The 26,901-nt window shown below is 42.0% G+C and overlaps 1 protein-coding gene across 3 annotated transcripts in view; it reads right to left on the bottom strand.

Moving 5' to 3' along the window:
- Positions 1–26,901, bottom strand: part of vwa8 (von Willebrand factor A domain containing 8) — an 81,008-nt gene that overhangs the window by 23,881 nt on the left and 30,226 nt on the right. For all 3 annotated transcript variants that reach the window (XR_011691739.1, XR_011691741.1, XM_071484144.1), the window contains exons 22-37: positions 25,746–25,821; positions 23,601–23,736; positions 22,953–23,072; positions 20,995–21,200; positions 17,356–17,507; positions 14,662–14,770; positions 13,531–13,669; positions 12,430–12,617; positions 9,115–9,234; positions 8,909–8,973; positions 8,679–8,804; positions 8,487–8,596; positions 7,746–7,897; positions 6,598–6,802; positions 6,426–6,507; positions 5,841–6,045 (exon numbers count right to left, since the gene is read on the bottom strand). Coding sequence is in view for 1 of the 3 variants with exons in the window: in XM_071484144.1 (XP_071340245.1) it covers positions 5,841–6,045; positions 6,426–6,507; positions 6,598–6,802; positions 7,746–7,897; positions 8,487–8,596; positions 8,679–8,804; positions 8,909–8,973; positions 9,115–9,234; positions 12,430–12,617; positions 13,531–13,669; positions 14,662–14,770; positions 17,356–17,507; positions 20,995–21,200; positions 22,953–23,072; positions 23,601–23,736; positions 25,746–25,821 (2,191 nt within the window). In the remaining 2 variants the exon portion in view is untranslated. The remainder of the gene's footprint in view (positions 1–5,840; positions 6,046–6,425; positions 6,508–6,597; positions 6,803–7,745; positions 7,898–8,486; positions 8,597–8,678; positions 8,805–8,908; positions 8,974–9,114; positions 9,235–12,429; positions 12,618–13,530; positions 13,670–14,661; positions 14,771–17,355; positions 17,508–20,994; positions 21,201–22,952; positions 23,073–23,600; positions 23,737–25,745; positions 25,822–26,901) is intronic.

Below are 26,901 nucleotides of genomic sequence, written 5' to 3'. Positions count from 1 at the left end.
GACGATGCTTTTAGATATCATGCACACTGTATGTGCACCTTGTTACACTCGGTAAGCCCAGACACTCACACTGGAGATTTCCCATGATAGTAATATTAGGTTTGGTGCTATGAAGGAGTTGTGAACTATCATCATAATAACTATAAAATAAAAACACAAATTCCTGCGTATAAAAAATTGCTTAGGCTGATGTGCTGTTATCAATACTGTGATTAGAATCAAAAATGCAATATTAGTTAAGTTCTACGAAAAATACAGTCAGCAGAGGATATCTCAACCTCCCACTCCCCAACCTCACCCACCCCACCCTCTTCCCCTCCCACACACACACACACACACACACACACACACACACACACACAGAGTCACTCAGTGATATGCAAAAACTCCATGTGTGTTGGCTGTTCACATTACAGATACATGGGAAAAATCTTTGCTGATCATGCCTTGTAGGACAATCATCATGGAGACAGGGGGAGTGGTAATTTAAAGGTCCCATATTATATAAAGGCAGATGTCCATGTGTTTTTTGATTATAAAGCAGCTCTAGGTTCAGTATTAATACTGTAAAAGTATCAAGGCCTCAGTCCACAGAGAAATGCACACAGTCTGTATTCAGAAACTGAGCCTTAAAACCAGCCGTCAGGACTTCTGGAACTTTGTGATGTCACAATAAAGCAGACACCACTCTCAGCCATGCTCCAAACCCCGCCCACCTGGACCCACCATCCAACCTTGCAGGATTTGGTTTCTCTGGGTGTTTTCCTGAAATCTGCTATATTTTTATTAGATCACTCAAAAATCAGTCAGCCAATCAGAAGAGAAGCTCAGATCCTCTCTTCTGATTGGCTCACCAACCTGTTGTTACTAGAGCTACAGAGAGAAGCCTGAGAGATGTGAAACTACACTGAGATGGTTTTTGGTTCTTAAAACCACAAATATATCTTCTTATGGAGATCAACATTTCAAAATAAAACATAGGGAAAGTGTAAAATATGGGACCTTTAAAATTACAAATATCCTCATTGTCCCATACAGCTGTAATTCAACAGAGCATCAGTGTCTTAACAGAGCTGTCAGTTACTCTGCGATGTTACCCTCTGTAACCAGAGAGAGCTGGTGCCATAGCTTTATGGTGAGATAAAGGGTCAGAGGTCAGAGCCACTTGCGTCATACTACTGCTCTCTGATTACACACTAATACATATGCATCTATGTATGTGAGTCACACACCACGACGCATAACAGCAGAAAACAGCAACAGAACATGAGCTGTGCTGCACATGCCTGCCCCATGATGGGAGACCAGGGTGTGCACCTGATGCACGGGAACGAGGCTCAAGGGCTTAGCTGTGCTGGCAAGACCTATCACTTTGACTGTGTTTATGAATGTGATTACCATCACCCAATAAACACCACACACACACACACACACGCACACACATTCAATCATGTCAGGCATCTGCTGGGCCCCGATGTGTCTGTTTGTCTCAGTGAAATCTGTCCATCAAAGAGGAAGTCCAGCTATCAGGACTCCAGTTTCCTGCACGCAGACTTGTTTCAGTAATCATTCTTTGCAATCACACTGAATATAGATAAAACTCTTGGTGGTGACGACGTAACTCGTGAATGTGTCTTCATGCTGTTAATGGCCTCGCAGCCAGTAAAGGGGTGACTAACGCGCTACTTTTGGGTTTAGAAAAATGATGAGTGATCCTTTACAACATGTGTCCATTTTGGGCTCTGAGTGGCTTTTAGAGCCGCCACACTCACTTCCCCCTCTGGTTGTGAAAGAGGCATGAGTCATATGGACAGCGCATCTACAGGACAGGGTGTGTGTGTGTGTGAGTGTCACATTACTGTGGCCCAGCAGGGATCTTAACAGGGAGAGTATCACTTGTACTAACTACATGAAGATAAGTCACGTTCCTCCCAGAGTCTGCTTGTGACTAATGCTCAGTTATACTTCTTCTTCTCTGCATCCAGCGTGTTTTTGGCAAGATGAGTTTATTGAAGGACACCTGCAATGATTTTTTCAAAAAGTTTTGGGATGCTTCCTCCCTGACTTTTTGTAACAACATGACATTCACAATATTTGTGAGGCCTCCACAAGTTATTAACTGAGGTCTGATGCTCAGAAGTCAGAGCAGACTCCTAATTGAAGCCTGGTCAAAAATTTCCTTTGCCCCTCATACACTGAGGCTGGTGATATAAGCACAAAGTAATTCTTCTGCTCGCATGATGTGTGGATGTTTTCAGCAAGATTAACATGCGTAACTGTTACGCCGACCTGTGGGTCTAACTGTCTTGTCAAATTGTGCATATGCTACATAGGATGTGTGGATCCTGCATTGACATTGGCGTCCCTACCTTCTATGCCCAGTGAGCCTGATTGGAGCGGCACCTGTCCCTGCCCACCAATCAAGCTTAAGCCATTTGGGCCGAGCATACAAAAACCTGGCCAGCCTCGGGGCGGCTGACATATGAACAGCTCGCCAATGTACCTCCTGAAGTCACTGAATTTTCAGAAATAGAAGTGAGGAACTAGTCAACTGTTTGGGCCTGACCTGGGATCAGATAAAGAGATCTTTGATTTAACAGCACCCATTTGCCACTGTTTCCCCTTTTAGTTCCCCTTATTTCCCCTCAGTTAGTTTTCCCTTTATTCTCCTTGCTAATAAATAACTTTTCATTACCAATTACATCCAGGTGTATGTTGCTTCCCTTTTCCCTCAAAACGAGCTGGGTTTTAATACTAATGAAGACTGTTAAAGAGTTTTATTGGAAGCAATTGTGATGCTGAAAGAATAGTGTTGGATAAAACAAAGAAAAAAAAAATCAGCGCTAGTGATTAAATATGAGACAAAGATGACTAAACCCCACACACGGTAATTGTGAGGATGTATAATATGTTGATGAAAAAATAACATTTAGCTTAGCTTTGAAAGCTTTCTGTATTTATCACTTAAACTTACGAGTGTCCCTGAACGCCTTCATCTGCTCCTTTATATAAATTTATTCCAACGATGCAGATTAATTTTAAGCATTTCTACCAATGAAGCTCATTGGCAATGCCGGTTAGCATCAGCTTTTCCAGAAGCCAGCAATCCAACTGCAGTTTCTTGCATTGTCTAGTTTGAGTGATGGCTCCCATGGGAACAGACAACTGTTCTGCCTAAGTGAGAACAATGTTGATCATTTAAAATGACAGATTTCTCTGTCTCTTTTTTGGTTGTGCCCTAATGCTGAGTTTGTTCTCAACTGTAACGTTTTGAATTCCCTAAAGCTCAGATTCACATCTCCCACTTGCTCCTTCTGGTGACCCATCTGCCAAATGACGGACAAACTATGATTTCTCAGAAGTGAAGATGAAATAATTGAAGCTAGTGACAATTACATAAAACTATGTGACACATTATCCAGGGGATCTTTTCAGGAAAAAAACGTGAAACTGGAAGAGCACTGAAGAGAAGGGAAAAACTTTTCTCTTGAAATAAAGTTTCCTTTATGTTAAATATCTCATTTTACATCTATTGTGTGGCTTGATTATTTCTCCACAGGTTTAATTCTGAAAAAAGGGAAGCACAGGGAGGGGGAGTGGGTTGCGCAGTGGAGAAAACTTTATTTTTATGACTGTGGGAATCAATGTCTCTCCCCCGCCCTGCTCTCTCTTTCTTTTTTTCACCCAGTGTCTCTCCCTCTTCCCTCATCTGCGGTCCATGCCTTGTCTTGTAGGATTAATAGCCTCATAAATTTCTGATTCTCCCTTTAGATGCCTAAAGACAGAGTGATTTAGGAGTGATGGCAAATGTGTGTGTGTGTGCAGTCACACATGTGCAGGAGCCCACTTTTGAGTGTGTTTTTGTCAGTAAATGTGTGCCCCTGTGGTAAACTGAGTGCATGCTAGTTTGTGGCAACATGCCTGGCAATTTAAGGTTTGAAGGAGCAAGCATGTGAAAACATGCATATGAGTCTAACTGATAAGCTTGTGTCAGTGGGGTGAGGGCAGGGAGGAGAGATGGTGGCAGGAGGCCAACCAGAGCTGCAGACACCGATGCACGGGTCTAAAAACAACAATGATATGGTAGAATTAAGCCTCAGGTTGAGTGACTGGACATATCAGAGTGAGCTGCTATGAATGTGGTGACACCTGCAGACACCTACTTGGCAGCAGAAACACCAGGACATGAGTTGTTTGTGCAGATAGATGACTGATGTCTCCTGTGCACGTGTGTGTATTTGTGAAGTAATGGAGCAATGTCAGACTGAAGCTAAACAGATGAAAAGAACAACTGAGTTCTGAGCCCCAGACAGTTACACACACTTGCTCACACACACACACTCACACAGCTCATTGTGCGGTTGGCCAGAATTATTGTACATGTGTGTACAGGAGAATTATAAAGGCAATGAATTGTCATGTCTTCAATTTTTCTCCTTTTCCCTCAAAAGCCTCATAAAAACAAAGTATGTGGCAAGTGATGCACAGGTACCATGTGCAAACAGGTGAGCTGGCATGGAGGTGAGCTGTGTAAACAGATATACAGAGAGCCTTATAAGCAGGTATGTTTAAATACAGTATAGCTACTGTTGTTTGCAGTGAGCCAACACAGAGCACAGGCAGGGTCTGTGTAAGTCTGACCTACAGTGGACTCAAGGTGCCCCATCAAAGAAAACCTTACTGCTGAGGAATCTAGGCCACAAAGAGGAAACAGGTCCTGTGTGTGTGCAGGTGCATGAGAGAATGTGTGTGATAAAGTTCTGTATTTTACATGTCACCAGTGTTTTATTTGAAGTGCTAATATCCATCAGAAGATATATTTGTGGTTTTAAGAACCAAAAACCATCTCAGTGTAGTTTTACATCTCCTCTCTCAGGCTTCTCTCTGGAGCTCTAGTAGGAGAGTGAGCCAATCAGAAGAGAGATTCTGAGTCCCTCCTCTGATTGGCTGACTGTTTTCTGAGTGCTCAAATAAAAATATAGAAGATTTCAGGGAAACAATCAGAGAAACCAAATCCTGCAAGGTTGGATGGTGGGTCCAGGTGGGCGGGGCTTGGGGTGGTGACTGCTTTGTTGTGACATCACAAAGTTACAGAAGTCTTGACGGCTGGTTTTAAGGCTCAGTTTCTGAATACAGGCTGTGTGCATTTCTCTGTGGACTGAGGCTTTGATACTTTCACAGTATTAATATAGAACCTAGACCTGCTTTATAATCAAAAACACATGGACATCTACCTTTAGACTATATCTTACCTTTAACAAATATATATATATCCGGATCAGGATACTGATGTACATTATCCAGTTTTAGTATCAGTCTCCTTGATGTCCTCATTTCAGTCCATGTTGAGGTTTCTCTCTCTCACTGTGCACGAACTGCAGATCTGCAGATAATGCTCTCTACATCTGGAAGGCTACTCTCTCTAAAGAATTCACCCGTCTATGCGTGTGTGGGCACCTTAACAATGGTGTCTCAGTGTGCTGATCCAAATATTCTGACCCATACTAGGGGTCAAACCTATTGCATCATCAGCACAATGATTGCCCATTCATGAACACCCACCCTGGGTACAGCAGGGTCATAAATTCTGGGCCTGGAAAGATTCCCGTTAGCATAAAACCAGGAATGTTTCGGCAGCTAATACATTTTGCCAGAGTGAGGCAAGTATGCATTCAGTTGTAACTCTGTCACAATAGTTATTTTTAAAGTAGCACTGCCCCCCAGTGGTGATGAGAGAAACTGCAGGCCCAGAGGATTGTTTTACCTGTTACACAATTCTCTCATTTCTGCCATACATGGTTCTCAAACCCACATTAGAGTGTTTAAGGCTGTGATCTTACCTGTAAGGGTCTGCCATCCTCTGTCCCGATCATATTTCTCCATTCCATCAGTGACCGCTGCAGGGTGTCCAATCCTGTCTCCCACAGCCGGACGTACCCACCCATATCCACTGTGACAACACCTCCAGATCCTAGGGGAGCCATTAGCACGTCGGACTCGGACACCTTGGACAACCAGCTGGTGTAAGGTGACACAGTCATTGACCTGCAAATCACAAATACACAGGAAAGACACAGTCACTGACAGAGGTCATCAAAAGATCATCAACACTTTCACTAACTTTTTTTTTTAACTATTTAAATTTTTTGTTTATCCTGGTAGCGAAAGTTTGCATTAATGGTTTAGATGGAAAAATTATGACTTTTATTTGAGAATTATTGTGTATTTGATAATACAAAAGCTGCTTTATGCACCATTTATCCTTTGGTGATATATGAGAATTCAATGACAGCAGAAATAATAGTTCAAAATAATTTTGCAAGATTAAAACAGAGATAATTCATTACGTGCAATGCTGTCTCTGACCACTAGCTGGTGCTAGAGGAAGCAAAATTATGTCGTTGTTATTCAGGTGTGCTGTTTACCTCGGGACAGGAATGTATTTGACTTTTTTGGAGTTCAGATCTGTCACCTCCAGGTACGCTGCTGTCAACGGAGGCGTCACATCTGAGTGACAAAGAAGAAAACAAGTCTAAATAAGTTCTCTGTTTGAATTCACCTGCTATGTTGTAAACACAGTAGGATCTGAACTCTGACCTTTGGGGTACACCTCCTTCAGGGGCACCTTGCTGGGTGGAAGGGCTCGGACCACCTGATTGGCTGAGAGCAGACTGGCACAATTCTGCTGTTTGGCCATGCTGGACCGAAGCCCACCTCTGAGGAACATGTGAGCCCCACTCTCGCTGCTCTTCATCTCCGACAGGTCAACGGGCCTCTTAAAGCTGTACACCTCATTAGGAGACTGGAGAAAAGCAGAAACCAAGAGGAAAATATCACTGAATACTTTCATTTTGTTCTCTACCCACTTGACCTGCATGTCTTTAGTACATAAGCTCCTCCTCCACCGCTCTTACTATACCTTCTTTTCACTTGGCCACCAGTGGATTTAGAGCGGTCAGTTTAGGAAAATAATGAATATGAATAATGAATATAAATAAATAAATAAAAATAATTATTTCTTCCTCCCATCTTCTCCCCTTTCTCTTTTCTCTTCTCCCTGTATTTATTGCAACATTTTTTTATTATTAATATCATTTTTGTATAATAATTACAGTTCTGAAATCCTCTTCCATCTCACATCAACTAGTTTTGCTGGATTCCTAATCCTGTGATTTATTATTTCCATTTCATTAATTTCATTAATTCTGTCCTTCTGTTTGCTTAACTGTGGTGCCTCTGGTTTCAGCCATTATTTTGTCTCTTGTTTAGGGGCTACTCAACATGATATTTATCAATCAAAACCTGATATTTATTTTGGCTTAAAATGTCCCAAACAAGACTTGGTCAAAACCTAGTCCGGACCACCTAAGGTCAGATCCTGATTTTATAACCATGACAAAATCACCAAACACATGAATTAAAGACAAAGACTGGGCTGTGATTCCAGCTGTCTTATTTTGTCTTTATTTTGTCTGGGATCCACAATAATTTAACCTTTATTTACCTCAACTCCAGAACGTAACAGGTTTTATTTCTAACTTACTCTGTTTGATATGTAGAATTGGTCATTGTGGTATTTTAGTATGAAGCCTTGTTTTTAGTCGTTCCAGTTTGTCACGTTAAAGTTACTGCATTACCTGTTGCTACAAACTCAACACTTCTTGTAATTGTTTCAAATTAAAAGCACTCCACAGTTTCAGTGGAAACAAACCCACAGTTTTCACTACCTCTTATCTTAATCTCACCATGAGGTCTGGGAAGCCCACAACAACCTTCGCAAAGGAGCCGGTGTCGGCCAGTAAGCGGTTGGGAGAAACAATCTTCTGGTCCAGGGCGGCACTGAGGTTCTCATTGGGAAGCTGCTCACATGACAGCATCTGGGGTACAGACACCTCAGCTGGGAGGGTGGGAGTGAGGGTGGGGGGGTGAAAGTAGAACATGAAGAAGCAGATAACAATAGAGTGGATGAAATGATTAGCTCATTAAATAAAAGACACTTGTGTGAACGCTCCAGACGTTGCACTGCAGCAGTGTGCCTCATGTGAGTGATCCTGTCAGTGAGCTCACTCTTATATTTCTTCTTCAGATCACAATGAAGTTCACCACCAGGTGGACCCACTAAGTTATCACAGTGAGTCGTGACCTCTGTGGACTGACCCGGTCTAGATTGTTGGACATTACTCATGACTTCACATTTTGTTCTCACTAACTGTGACACGTTGTGATATGAATGTTTAATATTGATTGAAACATGCATGGTTCACTTGGCCAGCTGACAGATTAGCTAAGAGGTCTTGTCAGCGCAGACATATGGCTGCCCGGGGAGCCGGTCTATTTCTCTGTACATCCATCTGCCAGGGTTTGTTACCAGGGCTGACATAATGTCTTCAGTAAGTGCTACAGACCAGCAGGACAGAACATTAAAGCCCTGTTAGCCTTTATTTAGAGCTACAGTTCCATCCTCAGTGTCCCTATGGTTAATGTACCTGAGCTGGCTCCATGGCCTGAGCTGGCCGAGTCCTCACTGATGCTGTGGAGCTGACACACTCCAGAGTCTTCAGCCGCCATGTGCATGGGCTTGGTCAGCAGGAACTTTCTGTTTAGTGAGAACACACAGTATATCTCGCTGTAATTCAATTCAAAAAGACCTTGAGAGGGATCTGAGATCCATCACTGACCTGTTGGTGCCGCTCTCCAGCAGAAGCCAGCGGTCCTCTGCCACGAGGAAGACAGACTTCAGGTTGATGGGAAGGGAGATGGAGTGAACCCGGCCCTCCAGCACATCCAGTACCTCCAGCTGGTTGCTGCACGACACAAATACAAGCGCACGGAGCAGCTGACCGACATCACTGTATGACTGAGACTGTGCAGTGTTGTGAATAATCTATCTTAGAGCAGAGTATCTTACCCGTCCTCCTTATAGAAGAGAAGCCAGTTCTTGTGAGCGAAGTCACGGCACATTTTATGGCCTCCCTGCAAAAACACAGTCAGTGCACGCAACACATTAACATCAAACACTGTGATGAATGATTTGTTCAGTGATTAGTCTTGGAGATGATCCCTGAGCATTTGAGCCAGTTCACTTTTCTCTGTGGAGACGCTGAAGCCTCTGACCTGCTGTTCCTTGCTGCTCCACCAGTTGGAGGCTTTGCTGGTGGGTTGATCAGTGTCTGGGGACAACATGAGCCTCCGCACGGCACCGGTTACCAAGTCCAAATGGAGCACTGTGTTACTCTGGCACAAAAACAAATGGAAATACAAACAGAAAAATTGCTGAATAAGCCTGGAGTCGATGAACTGAAAATGCTACACCTCCAGACAGCAGGCCTGGATACTGAATGTTGATTGTATGAGAAGTACAGAAAGTATAACAATAGAATTCACATGCCAGAAAAAAAATCATAACCAGCATGTGGAACGTATCTCCATGGACAGAGAGAGAAAATGAATGAATTATATAATTTACTTAATGGTCGTCCTACATGACACTTTTGAATTTTGAACACTCCCTTTATTATTGTTGCAAATATGCTGCACACATACATTTATTCCCAACCTAAAATTGATCTTTTGACTCTGAAATATTTAAATTTACAATTTTTGGATTTTGAATCTTAATTGTAGTACGACCATGTACTGTACATGATGGTATGTAATTTTCTGTCCTCCTATCTTTAAATGTGATTTAAACATATTAAAGACTCTGAGACAAATGTTTGTGCAGGCAGACGTGCTCAAACCTCATCACACAGCACAGATGATGCTGCCTTTGTCTTTGAGAGTGTGTTTGTATGTTGGCTGCACTTTCTCATGACAGCTGAAGGATTTTTGTTTTTCACAAACATTATCACAAATGATTCCATCAATTCTTAAACCAGAGAAATCAGTGATTGTAATCATGGTAATGATCCGTTTCATCTGTCGCCTGTCAATCATGTCATATGCTCTGTGCTCATGTGTCAGTGCTGTGGTTTCCTGACAGAAGCTCAAACTGACTGAGTCAATCAAGCATTTAGTCATCAGTCGTCTCTCAGAGAAAAAAGCAAATGTTAGACAGATCAGCTCCCAGCCACTCCGAGACGTCCTGTGTCTGCTGAAGAGCATCAGTGAATCAGTGATTTTTAAAGTGACTTTGCTTTATTCGTTGTTTTTACTTGCTATAATCCCCTAGTCAGTTTGGACTCAAGCTGAAGTCAAAACCTTGTAGACTGTGCACAGTGAATCGTTCCTGAATCATTTCCTTGTTGCCAACAGAGGGTGCTCCTCTCCAGACGAAACCCCTGCATCAGACTGCTGATGTGCAGTTAACTCCAACTAATGTGACCACTTTACTGCAAGTTCACTCAATTCAATTTAGATAGACTTATTGTCCAAATGTGCTTATGTGTGTTGTGTGCTTCCTTTATCCATATCAGATGAGCAGAAGGATATCTCAGTATGTGTGTGTGTGTGTGTTGGGTAAACTGTGCAAAAGGCTTTCGTTTGTGACGCACTAGGCTTCATCTTCAATTGAGTTTTATGAGAAGGAGCCACAGGGGAGCTGGCCCCGGCCCCGGCCGCCCTGCTTCACGCTAATGGTTTCCTCATGGCCTCCCATTCCTGCCATACACACTACTGTACCGAGGACAGTGGAGCTGTTCAGAGAAAGAAAACCCCATTTCCTGATTCCAAACATGCACAGGCTCTGGAGGGAGTGTGTACATGTGCGAGCACACGTGTGTGTCCTTGCATGTGTCTTCGGACGGGTTGGGGTGATTCACTCAGGTTGTGTGTGTGTGTGTGAGTTAGGGCTAGGGGAAGCTGTTGTGTCTTTGAATTTGTTTTTGCGCGCCACTGAATGGAGCATTATTATGTTTGGATATGGTTTCACAAGTATGTAAACACCTATAAGCACACGCATTTGCACACGTGTACGCAAGTCAAGTGTGTGTGTGTGTGTGTTTGTGTATGATGGTTTCCCTGATTTCCCCAGAAGGCCAGTTGACCTGTGAATGAACTTCATGTTGTCTGGACCTCTTCATTTTCAGGCAGACGTAACACGATCCATCACAGTGGTATTTTTAGAAGTCCTCCTCTTGCCTAATATGCAGCAGCTGTAAAGTGTTCTGGTCGGAGAAATAGCTGCTAACATGCATTGTTCTTGTCTGACGCTCTGCTGTCACAGGCCAGGGTCTTGTGGGGTGAGAGAGATTCAGCAGCAAAACAACATCTAACCACCAACCATTTTAAGAAACTCTGACTTGTACATGGCCATTTTAAATCTGTGAGGAATCTGTGGTTGTCCACAAAAAAAAAAAAAAAAAAGAGAGAGAGAAACACCAGTGTTGTGGGTCACGTTACATGTTATGCTAGTCAGTAAACAAGGACAGGAGACTAAAGAGAGAAAGGACTATGATTCCTTTGTGACAGTTAGTGTGTGAGTGTGCAGGTGTGTTTTATTACATAACACTGAGACTATTTACAACCTCCCCCTCATTCCACATTGTTCTTGTGTTGTGTTCCACATAATTCCGAATCAAAGCAGTACTTATGTGTTCTCCTATGAGGAAAGGTGATGACCAACTATCAATTCCACCTCCACCATAAAGTCACAACCTTTTTTTTTTCCATTCAGCACCTTTGTTATCCCCCTACTGTCTTATAGGTACTATGTTCACAGCATTCGATCAAGGACACATATGCCTATGCATAAGAAATGTCCCTAGAGATTACAAGAGAGACCTGTCCAAGATAGCAGCCCTTTACAAGGTTACAAAGATTATAGAATGGAGCACATAAAAGACAGACATGGAACAACTAAAAAAAGAAGAGCATGTTAAAAACAGACAAGAAACAAAATCATTCAAGGTCCCATATTGCATGTTGAGAAGAATGTAATGTAAACTAGGCTGGTTTTCAAACCAAAGGCTTTGCAATTAATATGTGTTAGGCTGTAACTACTAATTAGCCATGAACACATTCATATGCAATGTATATGGAGTATGATATCAGTAGTGTAAATGGTGTCACATAAAAGTTAAACCTTGAGTTCTTAGACACCCTCACCACTGTCACAGTGTGATGTCACAGCAGAGACTCTCATGGATCCTGACCTAAAGGGTGACCAGGTTTTTCTCTCCATTGTGTTAGCTAGCTACTGGGACACTCCGTCCACATCCCACTTAAGTTGATCTTTAAATCAATAAGGGCAATTTCCTTTCCATATGTTTTGGGTGAAAAACGTGATGGGAAAAAAAAAGTATATTTACAATGGAAACTCCATGGGGTACCTTTAAAACTTTTAATATCATCAACATAGTGACTGTACTGTGACAGCAGATGTTTCCCATGGGGATTAAGAGAAAAAGTCAGTGAATCTAATGTAATCCAATCAGTGTGATCATTTAGTCTTACAAGCTGGTCTTTGTGTGTGTTTGTGTGTCTGCCAACCTGCTCCTCGTGCAGCACCACCTGTCCACCCAGAGGATTCCCAAGCGGAGCAATGGTGACAAAGGGCTGCCAGACGCCACTGATGGTCCTGGGGAAGACATCGTAAAGCTCCATGCACTGTATCGTCTCCCCGCTCTCCTTCATGGAGAACAGGGACACTGGGTTACACGTGGCCACGTACAGCACATCTGCAAAACAAACACACAAGCAATGTTGGATTGTCATTCATTCAGAAATGTGTGTCTGTCTATACCCAGCGGTCACAGCAGGTAGACCTCTCGGGTGTTATTTAGATGTAATTTATATCATAAGTGACTTAGAGTGTAACAACTTAACATGACAATTTAACAAATTTAGTCTGTAAAGGTAGATGTCCATGTGTTTTTGATTATAAAGCAGGTCTAGGTTCTATATTAATACTGTGAAAGTATCAAAGCCTCAGTCCACAGAGAAATGCACACAGCATGTATTCAGAAACTGAGCCTTAAAACCAACCGTCAGGACTTCTGGAACTTTATGATGTCACAACAAAGCAGTCACTGCTCTCAACCATGCCCCAACCCCCGCCCACCTGGACCCACCATCCAACCTTGGACGATTTGGTCTCTCTGAGTGTTTATCTAAAACCTGCTATATTTTTATTCGATCACTCAGAAAACAGTCAGCCAGAGTAAAATATGGGACCTTTAACTCCTGTTTATGGTCTTATGTGTTTTTCTGTTTTGTGATCACTTTCATTTAATTATTTGTTGTGTTTTCTCTAACACTCCCACAGTTCCACGATTGTTTCCACTAAAAATTTCAAAGGCTGTACTGTCTTCAACCTTTAGTGGAAGTGTGTTTATCTTGTTCCACAGCTGTTAATATTCTACACAGTGAGAGTGAAATGTCCTGTTCTACAGTTCCTTCTCCGACTATTCTGTCTGTAGACATGAGATCATTCCTTTGTTCTAGACTTAATTCACTGGATCTTCTTACAATTCCCTAAATGAACACAAAACCTGAGACCAGAGACCTGAGAATGTATTGTATGATAGTGTTGGTATTGTGTGTGTGTGTGTGTGTGTGTGTGTGTGTGTGTGTGTGTGTGTGTGTGTATACCATCTTTGGTGATGACATCACAGATGATGTTGACTTCATTCATGGGAATCTGCCAGTGGGCTTTCTCCTCGCTGAAACTCAAAGCCCTGCTCTCCTGCCTATTGCAGGGGTAACCCTGAACACGCAGAAACACAGGGCCCTGGAAACACAAGACGCACTGTTACAGCAACACACACACACAACCACACACACACTGACACACAGACTGTGACTATGATTGTGTTATGGGAGCTGGATTCAGATCACAAGGCTGCTTGTTTATGTTTTCTTTTTTTTTCTCCAACTTGATGTGCAGAAAATGTGACACAACACATAAAACTCCTAAAATGGTTTTATGGTGATACTCAAAAATATCTCAAGTGTCAAACACGCATCTGCCTCTGAGCTGGAGAGAGAGCCTATTGGTTGCTCCTCCTTAAAGGACAGCAGCTGTGGACAGTTTAAACTCAGGTCATAGTTTTGCAACAATACAGCAACTACACAGTTTCTAGAACAGAGCTTCTGTGCTTGAAGCAAAACAATAATTGTTGGTAATATGAGGAGAGTTGGAGTTTATGCTCTGCAAAAACCTGTCACCATCATAATCTAGTGTGCCAACATGAATTCAAGCTGACAACAGCCAATCCTCTACTAACATACAAACATTTAAAGGTCCCATATTGTATAAAGGTAGATGTCCATGTGTTTTTTGATTATAAAGCAGGTCTAGGTTCTATATTAATACTGTGAAAGTATCAGAGCCTCAGTCCACAGAGAAATGCACACAGCCTGTATTCAGAAACTGAGCCTTAAAACCAGCCGTCAGGACTTCTGGAACTTTGTGATGTCACAACAAAGCAGTCACCACTCTCAGCCTTGCACCAACCCCCACCCACCTGGACCCACCGTCCAACCTTGCAGGATTTGGTTTCTCTGAGTGTTTACCTTAAATCTGCTATATTTTTATTGGAGCACTCAGAAAACAGGAAGCCAATCAGAAGAGAGGATCAGAGCCTCTCTTCTGATTGGCTGATTGACCTGTTGTTACTACAGTTTATGGATATCAACAGGCTGAGTGTGAAAAGACCATCACTAGAGATGTGGGGGAACACACTGTTGTATCTGCTTAGCTTGTTTCCATTGTGTGTTTACCTTGATGTTTATGGGGTGTGTCTCAGTGGGGCAGAGCAGTTTGCGGCGAGCGTTGCCACCTTGGTTTATTGTCCAGTATCCTGTCATCTTAACCTCTGGCAGAGGTAACCTGAAGATTGAAGGTGACATAGTGACAATCGCCTGGAAAAAACCTTATTTAAGTCAAACACTCTTCAAAGTTTTGAATATACAACATGCATATCAGTGTTTTTGTATGTTTGTGTTCTTAAAAGTGAACCTTCATATCCTGCTATTTTCTGAATTTTCTTTTTGGAAAATGATGGGTTTCACTGTCACCATTTTGCATCTGCAGTTAAATTAGAATGAGCTCATCTTATCAGGGGCTCAACATGGCCACCTCAGATGGAAGCTTTATACTGTTTTGAGTGAGATTTTCTGAAAACAAAGGTTTTAATTTGATCACATTGTCTCTATATATGCAGGACAAGTGTCTATGTGTGTTTTTGTCTGCCTGTTTCAGTCCAGAGAAAATGGTTTGACGATGGATAGACTCTAACCATAAATATTTCTATGAATGGAAAAGCAACGAGACACATAAGAAAAACTGTTTCTTGTTTTCCATGTCCAAATTTGGAAATCAAGAGGCAAAATATTTGCTTTTATGTATACAAGATGTTGTGGGCAAAGCAGCTAGTCCAATATAAACTGTTCAAGATGGGCTTTAAATCACTGAAAGATACAAAAACCCAGTGAGCTCAGATGAGGCAAGCGCAAACATAATGGAAGAGATAATCTATACAACCAGTTACGTGATTGTTCAAGGAAAATACTTGTTTCTGCCCTGCTTGGTTCTCAAGATTTAACTTGAGATGTTTATGAAACTGAATTTATGAATGAGATAAGTCATAATAAAACCACAGGAGACAGAAGAAACAAATATTTTCCTTTATTTCAAAGTCAAAGCTGCACATACTGAGACAATGTAGCGGGTATTAGAGTAGCATCTTTCCCTTATGGGAAAGGTGAGGTAATGTGAGCGATGTCAACAGGCATTAATTTAACATTTCAGGAAGCAGTGAGGAGACTTCATGGAAGCCTCAAAGTTTAATCCAGTCTCAAACCAGGCAACATCAGCTGATTTCAAGAATGTCAGGATTTCATTTCTTTTCAAGTTACACATACTCTACAATCAGTGAATGATGTGTAAAAGGTTCACTCCGAGCAAGAGAAGCTCCGGAGGGGTTCTCCATAGAGGGGTAACAGTTCTACCTTGAACCACAGGTTTCTAAGAGGCCACTTTCTTCTTCTGGAAAGGTTCTTTGAAAGACAAACAGTTCTAACGATAAAATCAAGAACCAGTCGCACAAAGAAGCCACTTCAGAAAAACTATTTTGAAACCTATGGAGGGTGAAAAGCAAATTATATCATCTGTTTTGTAAGCTTTAACTTCTAAAATACAGATTGTAATTTTAGTAAATTTAATCTTAAATATAATTTTATAATAGAGTAACATAATAATATAGGAAAATCAACCACCTGTGAGTTTATTGTGCAAAAAAATACAGCCTTCATTCTGTTTTTGTGATGTCAAATTAAGTGTTATCATATACTATCTTATCTTTATATTGTTTGTTAAAGGTCCCATATTGTATAAAGGTAGAAGTCCATGTGTTTTTGATTAGAAAGTTGGTCTAGGTTCTATATTAATACTGTGAAAGTATCAAAGGTCAGAAACTGAGCCTTAAAACCAGCCATCAGGACTTCTGGAACTTTATGATGTCACAACAAAGCAGTCACCACTCTCAGCCATGCCCTAAGCCCCGCCCACCTGGACCCACCATCCAACCTTGCAGGATTTGGTTTCTCTGAGTGTTTACCTTAAACTGCTATATTTTTATGAGATCACTCTGAAAACAGCCAGCCAATCAGAAGAGAGGCTCAGATCCTCTCTTCTGATTGGCTGACTGACCTGTTGTTCCAAGAGCTCCAGAGAAAAGCCTGAGAGAGGAGATGTAAAACTATACTGAGATGGTTTTTGTTACTTAAAACCACAAATATATCTTCTTATGGAGATCAAAACTTACTAAAATACTAAAACTTCATAAAATACTGGAAAACTGTAAAATACGGGACCTTTAAGATCCTGCTAAAAACTATATATAGCTTGTGATACAATTAAAATATCTGATAAATTATGCTCACAGCTCTACAAAGGAAGTTACGGTGCTTTAACACAATTAACTCGGATTGATTTCCAATGTAACCCAAGAAAAATGGCTCTCAAATGAGGATTCTACATTACATTTGTTTTCTGAGAGAGGACAGCGTTATTGGTCACTGTTTGCAGTATCCGTCCTCTCTGGAGGTACAATTAGTGGCCCTCAACTAGCAGTGGGACAGAGTGACAGCAAAACCTGAGCCACTCTGTCATTGAATAGACGCTTTAACTGCAGTTGGGTCCATCCAATTATGATCCGCAGTGAAAATAAGCTGGATGGACTTTGGCCTCACTGTGGTGATGCTCTGGTGAGGCTTTGCAATATCATTATTTTACTGAGCTTCATATTATAGCAAGGTAAGCTCATGTTATCTATTATCCTTTACGCCAACCTCTTTATGAGTGATTTCTACCTGTGTGACAGTTTGACTGTGTGTCTGTCAGGTACTTGATGTGCCTTTTGTGTGTGTGTTTTTGTGTGTGTTATCCTAGCGCTTGTGCTCCTGATGCCTTACTCCTTAGCCAGTTTGACTGAGCTGGGCTTGGCTCCGATGGGAATCCCGTGCTTGTGCAGTGCTTCAATCAGAACCTCCCTCGTGTCTTTGTTGTACGAGTCGAAGTCGAAGACATTTCGCACCACGTTGGCCAACCCCTCGCCAGGGAATTTCTATTGGTGGGTAAAGTGGAGTAGGAGAGGGAGAGAGAAAGGAGGAATGGGGAGGAGGGGAAACGGTAGAGAGAGTCGGGGGTGAGAGAAGATGAAAAGGATGGAAGGAGGAGGAAGGTATGGAAGAGGGGGACAGCATAGTGAGAGATAAGAAAAGGGGATAAAGGTGCAGGGAGGGTGGCAAGTAGGAAGAAAAATTGGGAAAAAAAGCAGAGAAGATGGAGCGAAGAGGGTCAGAGAAGGAACAAACATTAATATGATTTACAGTTCATCAACAGGGTCAAAGCAGGGGCAGAGTCTGGGATAAGACATGATATCTGGAAGGTATCTCATCTCTACACTCTGACCACAACACTGAAAGAAGTCCTCTCTCTCCTGCTGAGGCAGCTGCAGTATTTGTTATTGAGCCTGTGATATAATTAGAGAGATACAAGTTATATTGCCTCAATAAATTTCCTGTATTGTACAGTAACTATGGCAATACGCTGGTAAACAGGCAATAAAGACAGAGAGACAGAGAGGAGGAGATACTGTACGCGGAGAAATCTTCACCAAGCTATTAAAAGGTGTGGAGATGAGTGAGTGAGTGAGTGAATAAATGTATCTCTTGGGATGCAGAAGATAAAAGATATCCTTCATGCTGTCTGAAGATGAAAATTAATTACACATTTACATACACTAACTTATACGACCACGATGGACGAGTCAAGATGTCACCATGAAGCTATGGAGGAGACAACTTTAATTATCTCTGTCTTGCGTGAACAGCTTTGTTTTGTGATGAGATTGAGCTGATGCTGCTGAAACTTTTCCACTGAAAGATTTAAATCTGTTTATCAACAAAACATTTTAACTTCCACTCCACTAACTTCCATTCTTAAAGGTCCCATATAGTATAAAGGTAGATGTCCATGTGTTTTTTGATTATAAAGCAGGTCTAGGTTCTATATTAATACTGTGAAAGTATCAAAGGTCAGAAACTGAGCCTTAAAACCAGCCATCAGGACTTCTGGAACTTTGTGTCACTGCTCTCAGCCATGCCCCAAGCCCCGATCACCTGGACCCACCATCCAACCTTGCAGGATTTGGTTTCTCTGAGTGTTTATCTTAAATCTGCTATATTTTTATTGGATCACTCAGAAAACAGCCAGCCAATCAGAAGAGAGGCTCAGATCCTCTCTTCTGATTGGCTGACTGACCTGTTGTTACTAGAGCTCCAGAAAGCCTGAGAGAGGAGATGTAAAACTACAGTGAGATGGTTTTTGGTTCTTGAAACCACAAATATGTCTTCTGATGGATATCAACACTTCCGATAAAACACAGGTAAAGTGTATGTGTATGTGTGTATGGGACCTTTAAAACAGTTTGTTTTTGTTTTTTTAAATAATGATTTCTCGGCAAAATTGCACTGTTTTGCAAATGATTTGACAGCCCACTTGCACACAGGTTGAGAACCACCAGTGTAAATAAAAGATTACAAAATTGGCAAAGTTTTGGTTTCCAGTTGAAGGCGTGTAATTATACACACATCCTGTGTAGGTGTGGGGCTTTTTAAAAAAGCACCATCAATGAAAAATGAAAGCCACAAGCCCAAAAACAAATTTGGTCTAACGATCTGATGAAGGAAGAAGTAAACAGGACAACAAATCTGCTTGGATACCAGCTTTGCCTGACAGTTATATAGTCACTGCTAGAGGAACACACCCAAAAATCAGCAGAGGTTCAATATCCAGGCTTTGTGCTGATCAACTGCAAAAAAGGCTGAAAGATAAACTGAAAATGAGCGGAACAGTTGTAGCCATCACTCGAGCAGCGCTGTGTCTACAGTCTGTGAGTAATCCTCTTGGCACAGCCTGTAACTGACTGTTTGTATACATTTCTAAAAGGACACAATGCTCCTGATGATTTAAGCCCTGGATCCTGAGGCATTATTAGGCCCATAATTGCACTCTCAGACCTAAATATTACAATGAACTTGCTCTGTTAAGACCTATAAATTGATGAAAAAAATTAATAACAGCCTCATCCTAACTGCTATTGATCTGGGTTCCCAGTTACCTCAGGGGTGCATTTATGACCAGATGTGAAATAGTCATCAAGGACCAACACCGGCCACTGCCTCGAACGGAGCAATTTAGACTTCGATTAAATTATCCTGTATCTGTCGCACTCCTCCACACATCAATAGTGGTGGTGATTAATGGCAGGAGTGGGTGGCCAGTGGGGAAATCAAACATAAGGACTCGTCCCTGTGCACCGCGTTATCGATCTACCATCATACAAGCTCTGATTGTAATTCTACTCCTCGCAGAGCCCAGTTATTCTGGCTCTCTTGCCATTATTTTTTCTTCCTCTCTGAATACTTCTCAACACTGTGAACATCTCTAAAGAACTAAGAGCCCGAGGAGGCAGGGAAACACGATGAGGATGATATTTAAATATGTACAAAATAAGAATTTTTTCCTTTCCCAAGGGATGGTACAGGCAGATAAATGGTAAACAGCAGCCTATTTATGATGATGAGGATGATGATGATGATGAAGATGATGGTAGGAAAAGTGAGGAAGGGAGAAAATGGTGCAGTGCATGTAAACAGTGTGTGCTCCACAGTGTTCATCTGGAGATGGATAAATGTCAAACAATAAAGTTACAACAGCAAAGCAATAAAGCAGAATAAAAAATGTGGTAACCATGGATACAACACTCTGCTAAAAACTCCTGTGTATATCACTCTGTGTCTTGAGGGCAGTTTAACAGTAATATAATAAATAAATTGTGTCTATTTAGTGATTTCATACAGACTGAAACCAAAGTGAGAGTGAACAAGAGTCACATTCAGCACTGAATATGTTGCTTTGATGATCTCATGACCATAATCACTCTCAGCTATCTGCTGAGCTGGAAGGATGTTTTCTGTGGGCTCTGAATGATGAGGGGATAAAGGAGTGAAACGGGCGAGCAGAGGGAGAGAAAAGCTTTGAAAGCTTTGAAACTTTGAAACTCATATGTGTCTGTGCATCTCCCTTTTAAGGTCCCATATTGTATAAAGTGAGATGTCCATGCCAAGTCTGAGAGAGAAGGTGTAAAACTACACTGAGATGGTTTTTGGTTCTTAAATCCACAAATATAGCTTCTGATGGAGATCAACACTTCAGATAAAACACTGGAAAAACCTTTCACACCCTTCCTTTACATTTAGTCTTTTCTGGTATAAACAGGACCAGGACCAGTGCAAAAAGTGCAAAAACCTCCTCTGACAACTGCAGATTAAACAGCCATGTTAAGGTGAGTGTGTCTGAGGCAGGAATACAGTCTCCCCTCTGTCACAGCTGGTTTGAGGACACTCTACATTATTAAAGCACCTGGCAGTGCAGGATTAAGGTCACATAATCTTTATAAATGATTGATAAAAAATAGTCTGAGAGAAAATAAAAAAGCAAAAGAGTGTTGTACTGCAGAAGAATATGCATCATATGTTTCCTCTCACCTGCAGGTGTTTGACTATGTTGACCACCTCTCGAGTGGAGTAGGGGTAGGTGATGGTGCCCTGGTCGGCCATCGACCGCAGCTCTCCAAAGGCGGCCACCAGTTTCTGCAGAGTGGCATCAGGAACATCAGGGCCGTACTGTTTCAGCATTGCCAGCTCTGCCTGGGGTTTCGGATTGTCCACTGCATGGCAGCTGAAGATGTCACCTGATCAGAGGACGATGATTAGTCATCTGTTCTTGTAGTGGTAGAAACATCAGCTTAGCTCTTTCTGGGCTCTGCAACAAGTATCATTGTTGGAGCACATAATATTATCCAGTTAGAGCAGTTTAAGACATGTAATCCAACCTGTGCCAGTTCTTGCCTTTTGCAAGAATTAAAGGATTCTGTCTAAACAGGATACAGAAAAACTAGACTATTGTAATGGTGTCTTCACAGGTCATAGTAAAAAAACAACCAGAGTCCTCACTAACACCAAGAAAGTGGAGCATACACACACCTTAAATCACTGCACTGGCTTCCTGTGTGTGACAGATTTTAAAATCCTTCTACTTGTCTGCAAAGCACTCAATGGTCTTGGGCCCAAAAACATTCAAATCAGAACCAAGTGAGCTGAAGCAGCTTTTAGTTTCTCTGCTCATCACCTGTGGAACAAGCTTCCTGAACACCTGAGATCTGCTCAAACTTAAAACATCACTATTTGCTGCAGTTTAACAATGAATCACATACATATCATCTTTTTAAAAGTTTCTTGACATGACTTATTTAAATATTTTTATTTATTCTAATTTCCCTTTATTGTTTTTAAATTTTATGTAATGTCTTCTTAATGTTCTGCTCTTAATGCCTCTGTAAAGCACTTTGCCTTGTGTCCGGATGGTGCTATAGAAATAAACTTGCCTTACAGTCAAAAAGCAGCAGCAGCAGCTAAAACCTGCAGATGTGCAGCATCAGTTTCCTGAACTCAATGCATGAACTCAAAAAACTTGTGCATCTAACTTAAAAGGGAATCCTGCTTTGTGAGACAGGCCTTGGGTCTTGGTCTCTTATGAATATCTTCTTTTAATTTTTTTATTTATGAAAATTTTTCCTGCAATGAGAACAACTGTCAAAGAACAAACAAATTACTAACAGAAGAAAAAAAAGAATAAACAGATATGAGGTCATGGGATGATCAGTAAGTCAAGGTAAATTTAATTTCAATTAAATATGAATGTTCCGTACCATAATTGAGAAAGATCTTTCTCATTGGCTAAATAAAAACACAAATTTTTCCATTGCTTCCAGTTCTTTTTGGAGCTGTGTAGAATAAGTCATCTGTTTCGAAAATGCAGATGTTTGACAGTATTGACAAAGAGGCAAGCAGGAGGACAGTTTCTCTGAAGCCAGTATTTTGTAAAGGCTTTTTAAACCTGCTGTCGACATCATCTTCAGGATCTTTAGGAGATCATCTCACTATAACCCAGGGTTTTTGATATGATTGTTGCTACATCCTTCCAGAAAGACTGGACAGAAGAACAAGACATGAGCGTGATCAACAGTCATTTCTCCACATTCCCTCCAGATGTTTAGACTTCTGTTTGGGAATAAAAGAAAAGTTTTTCCAACAGACGTCTCTCCAGGTGAGGGAGTTGGTGGAGGAAGACTGTATTTCCAGAGCATACAGCCACATGTCTTCAGTTATTTGTTCTTCTATGAATGTATAACAACCAGTTCAGTAGTTATTCTCTTTTTCATTTCTCTAATTCAGACACGAAGTGAAGAGCTAGATCAGATCATCTGACACCAATAAGCTCATTCACAGTTTCCAATCCTGATTTATCTAAATGTCTTAGTTCTTAAAAATAGGAGCTAATAATTAAATAAGTAAGATTACTATTCCTCTGTAGTAGGACATGGGTGTGTGTGTGCGTGTGTGTGTGGGTGTGTGTGTGTGTGTGTGTGTGTGTGTGTGTGTACCTAGAGCTCCAAAAAAGTCATTGCCCAGGAAAGGAAAGCCAGGTCTGTTAGCCAGGACCAGCATCCTGAAGTCTGGGTGCATGACGATGGCGTTGGGCCTGCCCTCGGCTTCACGTGGATCTTTGGAGGAGACACAGCCACAGTTAGCACATGACACATCACAGCGACCACTCACACTTCCTGTTCCTGCCTCTGTCTTCTCTTTAGCTCTTAATGTTTTGATTTGATTTGTGTCACTGAGTCTCTGATTGCATCAGGAGCTCTCGAGTTTGTGTTTATGAAGTCTCCTGGTTGTGTTTGCATTCCTCCAGGGAGGAAGAGCCTCGGAGGAATGGAGGAGCCATCAGCTGCTCGTGTGATTACTTGGGACTGTGTGGAAAAGCTACACGTTTACAGTCCAGCAGGATCCAGAATCCACTGGTACCTGTCCATAAAGGCTTTTATTCTAAGCCTCCTTCAGTCTCCTGCATCTGATGTTTTACTCAGCTTCGTCTTGTAGGACACCCAATCCTCAGCTGGTCCGTTTCATGGTCCTGCTTCTGTCTGCTCACTGCATCTGGGACGTGTCTACTGTCAAGGTGTTAAACTCTCTGTGTGTGTGTGTGTGTGTGTGTGTGTGTGTGTGTGTGTGTGTGTGTGTGTGTGTACCTGAGATGATCCTACGTCCATCAGCCAGGATCATCTCTCCGCTCTCCACCAGGGTTTTGAGGATGCAGGTGACGTTCGTAGGAGCTTTGTCTGCCTCATCAATCACTAGTATGTGACCCAGTTTCACTGCCTTCACCTGCACGTGCACACACACACACACACACACACACACACACACACACACACACACACACACACACACACACACACACACACACACACACACACACACACACACACACACACACACACACACACACACAGATATCATTTGTTTAAAAATGTATGATAAAAGTTAACCTTTTGCTGGAGGCTCCTCGTTACTTAGAAAGAAGAAACAACGTACACGTGACGCAGACTGAACATCTGAACATCTGAGCATCAGACTTCTTTATAAATAAGCCGCTTTCTCTCATCTCAGCAGGTCACTCGGTGAGTGCAGTGTTATTATAACTGATAGAGAGAATGACCAAAACTATGTAAATAAATTCCAGTTTTATCAAACTGGAATTTCCCTTTAAAGGTCCTACATACCCACCGTCCACCATCACAGGTGTTTTCACTTAGTTTGATGAATCAGACCTCAGGACTGTGTATGTGTGAACCATGAATGTATTCAGAGGACTGGACACTGCGTTCCAACATGGAGCTCCTACAGTTTCCTCGCTTTCTGGTGCAGTGTGCATCATGTGACACTGCAATACCAAGTGGGGCCACTACACTAACATCATAGACTGTTTATACAAATGGACGTAGACTCTGGGTCTGAGAAGTGAAGCCAGTGCTGAAGTGCCTTAAACCTTCATCCTATCTAATGACCATCAGGGGCTCCACTGGTTGTAAAAAGAAGTCTGATTGTATTGAAGTCTATGTGAAAAAGTCTCTACTTCTCACTGATTTATTACCTCAGTAAACGTTTTCCTGATGAGTGTATGGTCTCAGTCTCTAGTTTCAAGTCTTCTTCAACACAACATGATGTTCATTTTTTAAAATTATGGTCCATTTAGAAGAAAATAGACCATAAAGCAGGGTATGCATTAGGGCGGGGCTACCATGTGATTGACAGACTGTACCACACACGGCAACCTGCCTGATAATCAGGATAGAAAACAGAGCAGGTCAGCTCCACCCCTCACTCCTCCTCAGCTCCACCTTCTCCTCCAAATATGGTTTCTTCTGATTTCAAAAAATCAAGATGCGACAACCAAATTAAAAACTTGAGGCTGCAAAACGGCAGCTCACAAACTAATGTCATTCACATCACGGTGGGCTGACATACTGCTTACTGTCCTGCTGCAGCTGTTAGGGGTTGGGACCACAGACTGTCTATAAAGATTGAACCTTTAGGAGTTGACAATAAACTCTGGGAATAAGTTTATACTATTACTGGGAATTTTATTTCAGATTATTGGACCCCTTATGGAAATTCTACATTGTGTAGTATAGTTGTGTAACTACATCTGCAGCAAGTCAAAATGTCTGTTTTGAAAAAGGTGGACTGTAGTGAGACATGGAGGTGGAGCTGAGACAAAGAAAAGAGGAAAGAGAAAAGAGAGTGAGAGGAAGCTGGATGCAGAAACAGGAAAAGATGATAATGTCTTGTGCTGATATGATACTGAAGTAAAACCCATCTGTGTCTACATGTGTCCGACTTGTCAGGTACTTGGCAACTGTTTGGGTGCTGCGCCTCTCTCTCTCTCTCCCTCACTCTCTCAAACACACACACACACACACAGACACACACAGACACACACAGACACACACACACACACACACACACACACACACACACACACACACAGCACGGCTGCAGATGCACAGAGCAGGACGTGTCTGATGAGTGTTGGAGCTGATGTCGGCTCCAGAGTAAACTGCTAGATGTGATCGCTGGAGTGCTTCCTTCATGTCGCCCCAGCAGACGGACAGTTCAACCCAATTCCACAGCACACAAAACCTGACATGGGATGTTGTTGCGGAGCTACTGTGCGGGTGGCTAACGCACAGTTTCAGAGCTCCCTGCCACGCACACGTGAATGTCTGAACAAGTCCAGTTACAGAAGCAAGTGTTTGAACGTGCAGTGACAACACAACTCTATCAGGCTGCTGTGTCAGTGTGTCAGTGTGTGTGTGTGTGTGTTAACTGACCAGAGGTGAGTCCTCGTACGTGATGATGCCATCTCGGACTGAGGGCTGCAGGGTCAGAGTCTGGACGGTTGTATCCCTGTGGGTGGGGACAGAGAACACGGTGATGCACACACATGCACAACAATGAGATGACACTGTAGATAATCTTTTGCTCTCAGTTATGTAGAGTTTTAAAAAACAATCAAAATGAACTGATTAGATTATAAAGTTGCTTGTAGCTTGACTTCATGGTAAACTAGAATCACCAGCTCGTGGCTGTTTGCCTCCGTCAACCAGTCAAATTGTAGGAAATATGATCACAATCTCTCCTTCCTAATTCACAGCACTGAATCATGTTCAGAGGGGTTTTTGCAGAAAATTATGATGTCACAGGGAAGTTGTTTTTGCCAAATTTGATGAAGTTCTGTCAAGGCGTTACTGAGATATCGCATGTTCACAACAATGGGACAAACAGACGCTTGCTAAGAACAGAACTCAGAAAGTTTTCAGTGATAAAGAGTGGTGTGAAAAATGGCGAGAAAAGGCTCATGATTAAGGCCCTGTTCAGGCCTGGTGTTAACGTCTGTCTCAGGTGATCTGATCAGTGGACAGCTCTAAGTACAGGTGTGAACACACCCAGGATGCATTGAAGATGCATTTGAGACCCGATCACTCAGACCACATTTACAGGTGGTCAAATGTGTGAACGCAAATGCGTCCTGGCCACAGTGAAGGACCGCCTCCTCTACTGACGTCTTCTGCCACAGTCTAATTAGTCCCAACACAGTTTCATCATGAACCAAAAATATTTTAATATTTCTAATGGATAAAACCTGATTTCACTTTAGAGCTGTGAGCAGACACACACACACACACACACACACACACACACACACACACACACACACACACAGACACCAAACCTGTCTAGCAGACTGTCTGAAAACAACAACGCCTACTTGTTTATTTGAATATAGAGCAGGGAATTGAGATCCCATCAGAAGTGGTCAGTGGAGATGCATTTTAAAGCCAGGTGTGAACACACAAACTCAGAGCTGACCGCTTGTGATCAGATCACTGAAGACACATGTTAACACCAGGTCTGAACAGGGCAGATAAAAAGTCCAGTTTAAAAAGAGCCCTTCTCATACTTCCTCCTTTTGCTCCAGAGGTGGTT

This window comes from Trachinotus anak, unplaced genomic scaffold (assembly GCF_046630095.1).
Source record: "Trachinotus anak isolate AG129_WGS33_773 ecotype Australia unplaced genomic scaffold, CSIRO_AGI_Tana_v1 ptg000001l, whole genome shotgun sequence".
Classification (NCBI taxonomy): Eukaryota; Metazoa; Chordata; class Actinopteri; order Carangiformes; family Carangidae; genus Trachinotus; species Trachinotus anak.
The sequence above is the reverse complement of the archived record's forward strand: the minus strand, read 5'-3'. Positions and strand labels throughout refer to the sequence as shown.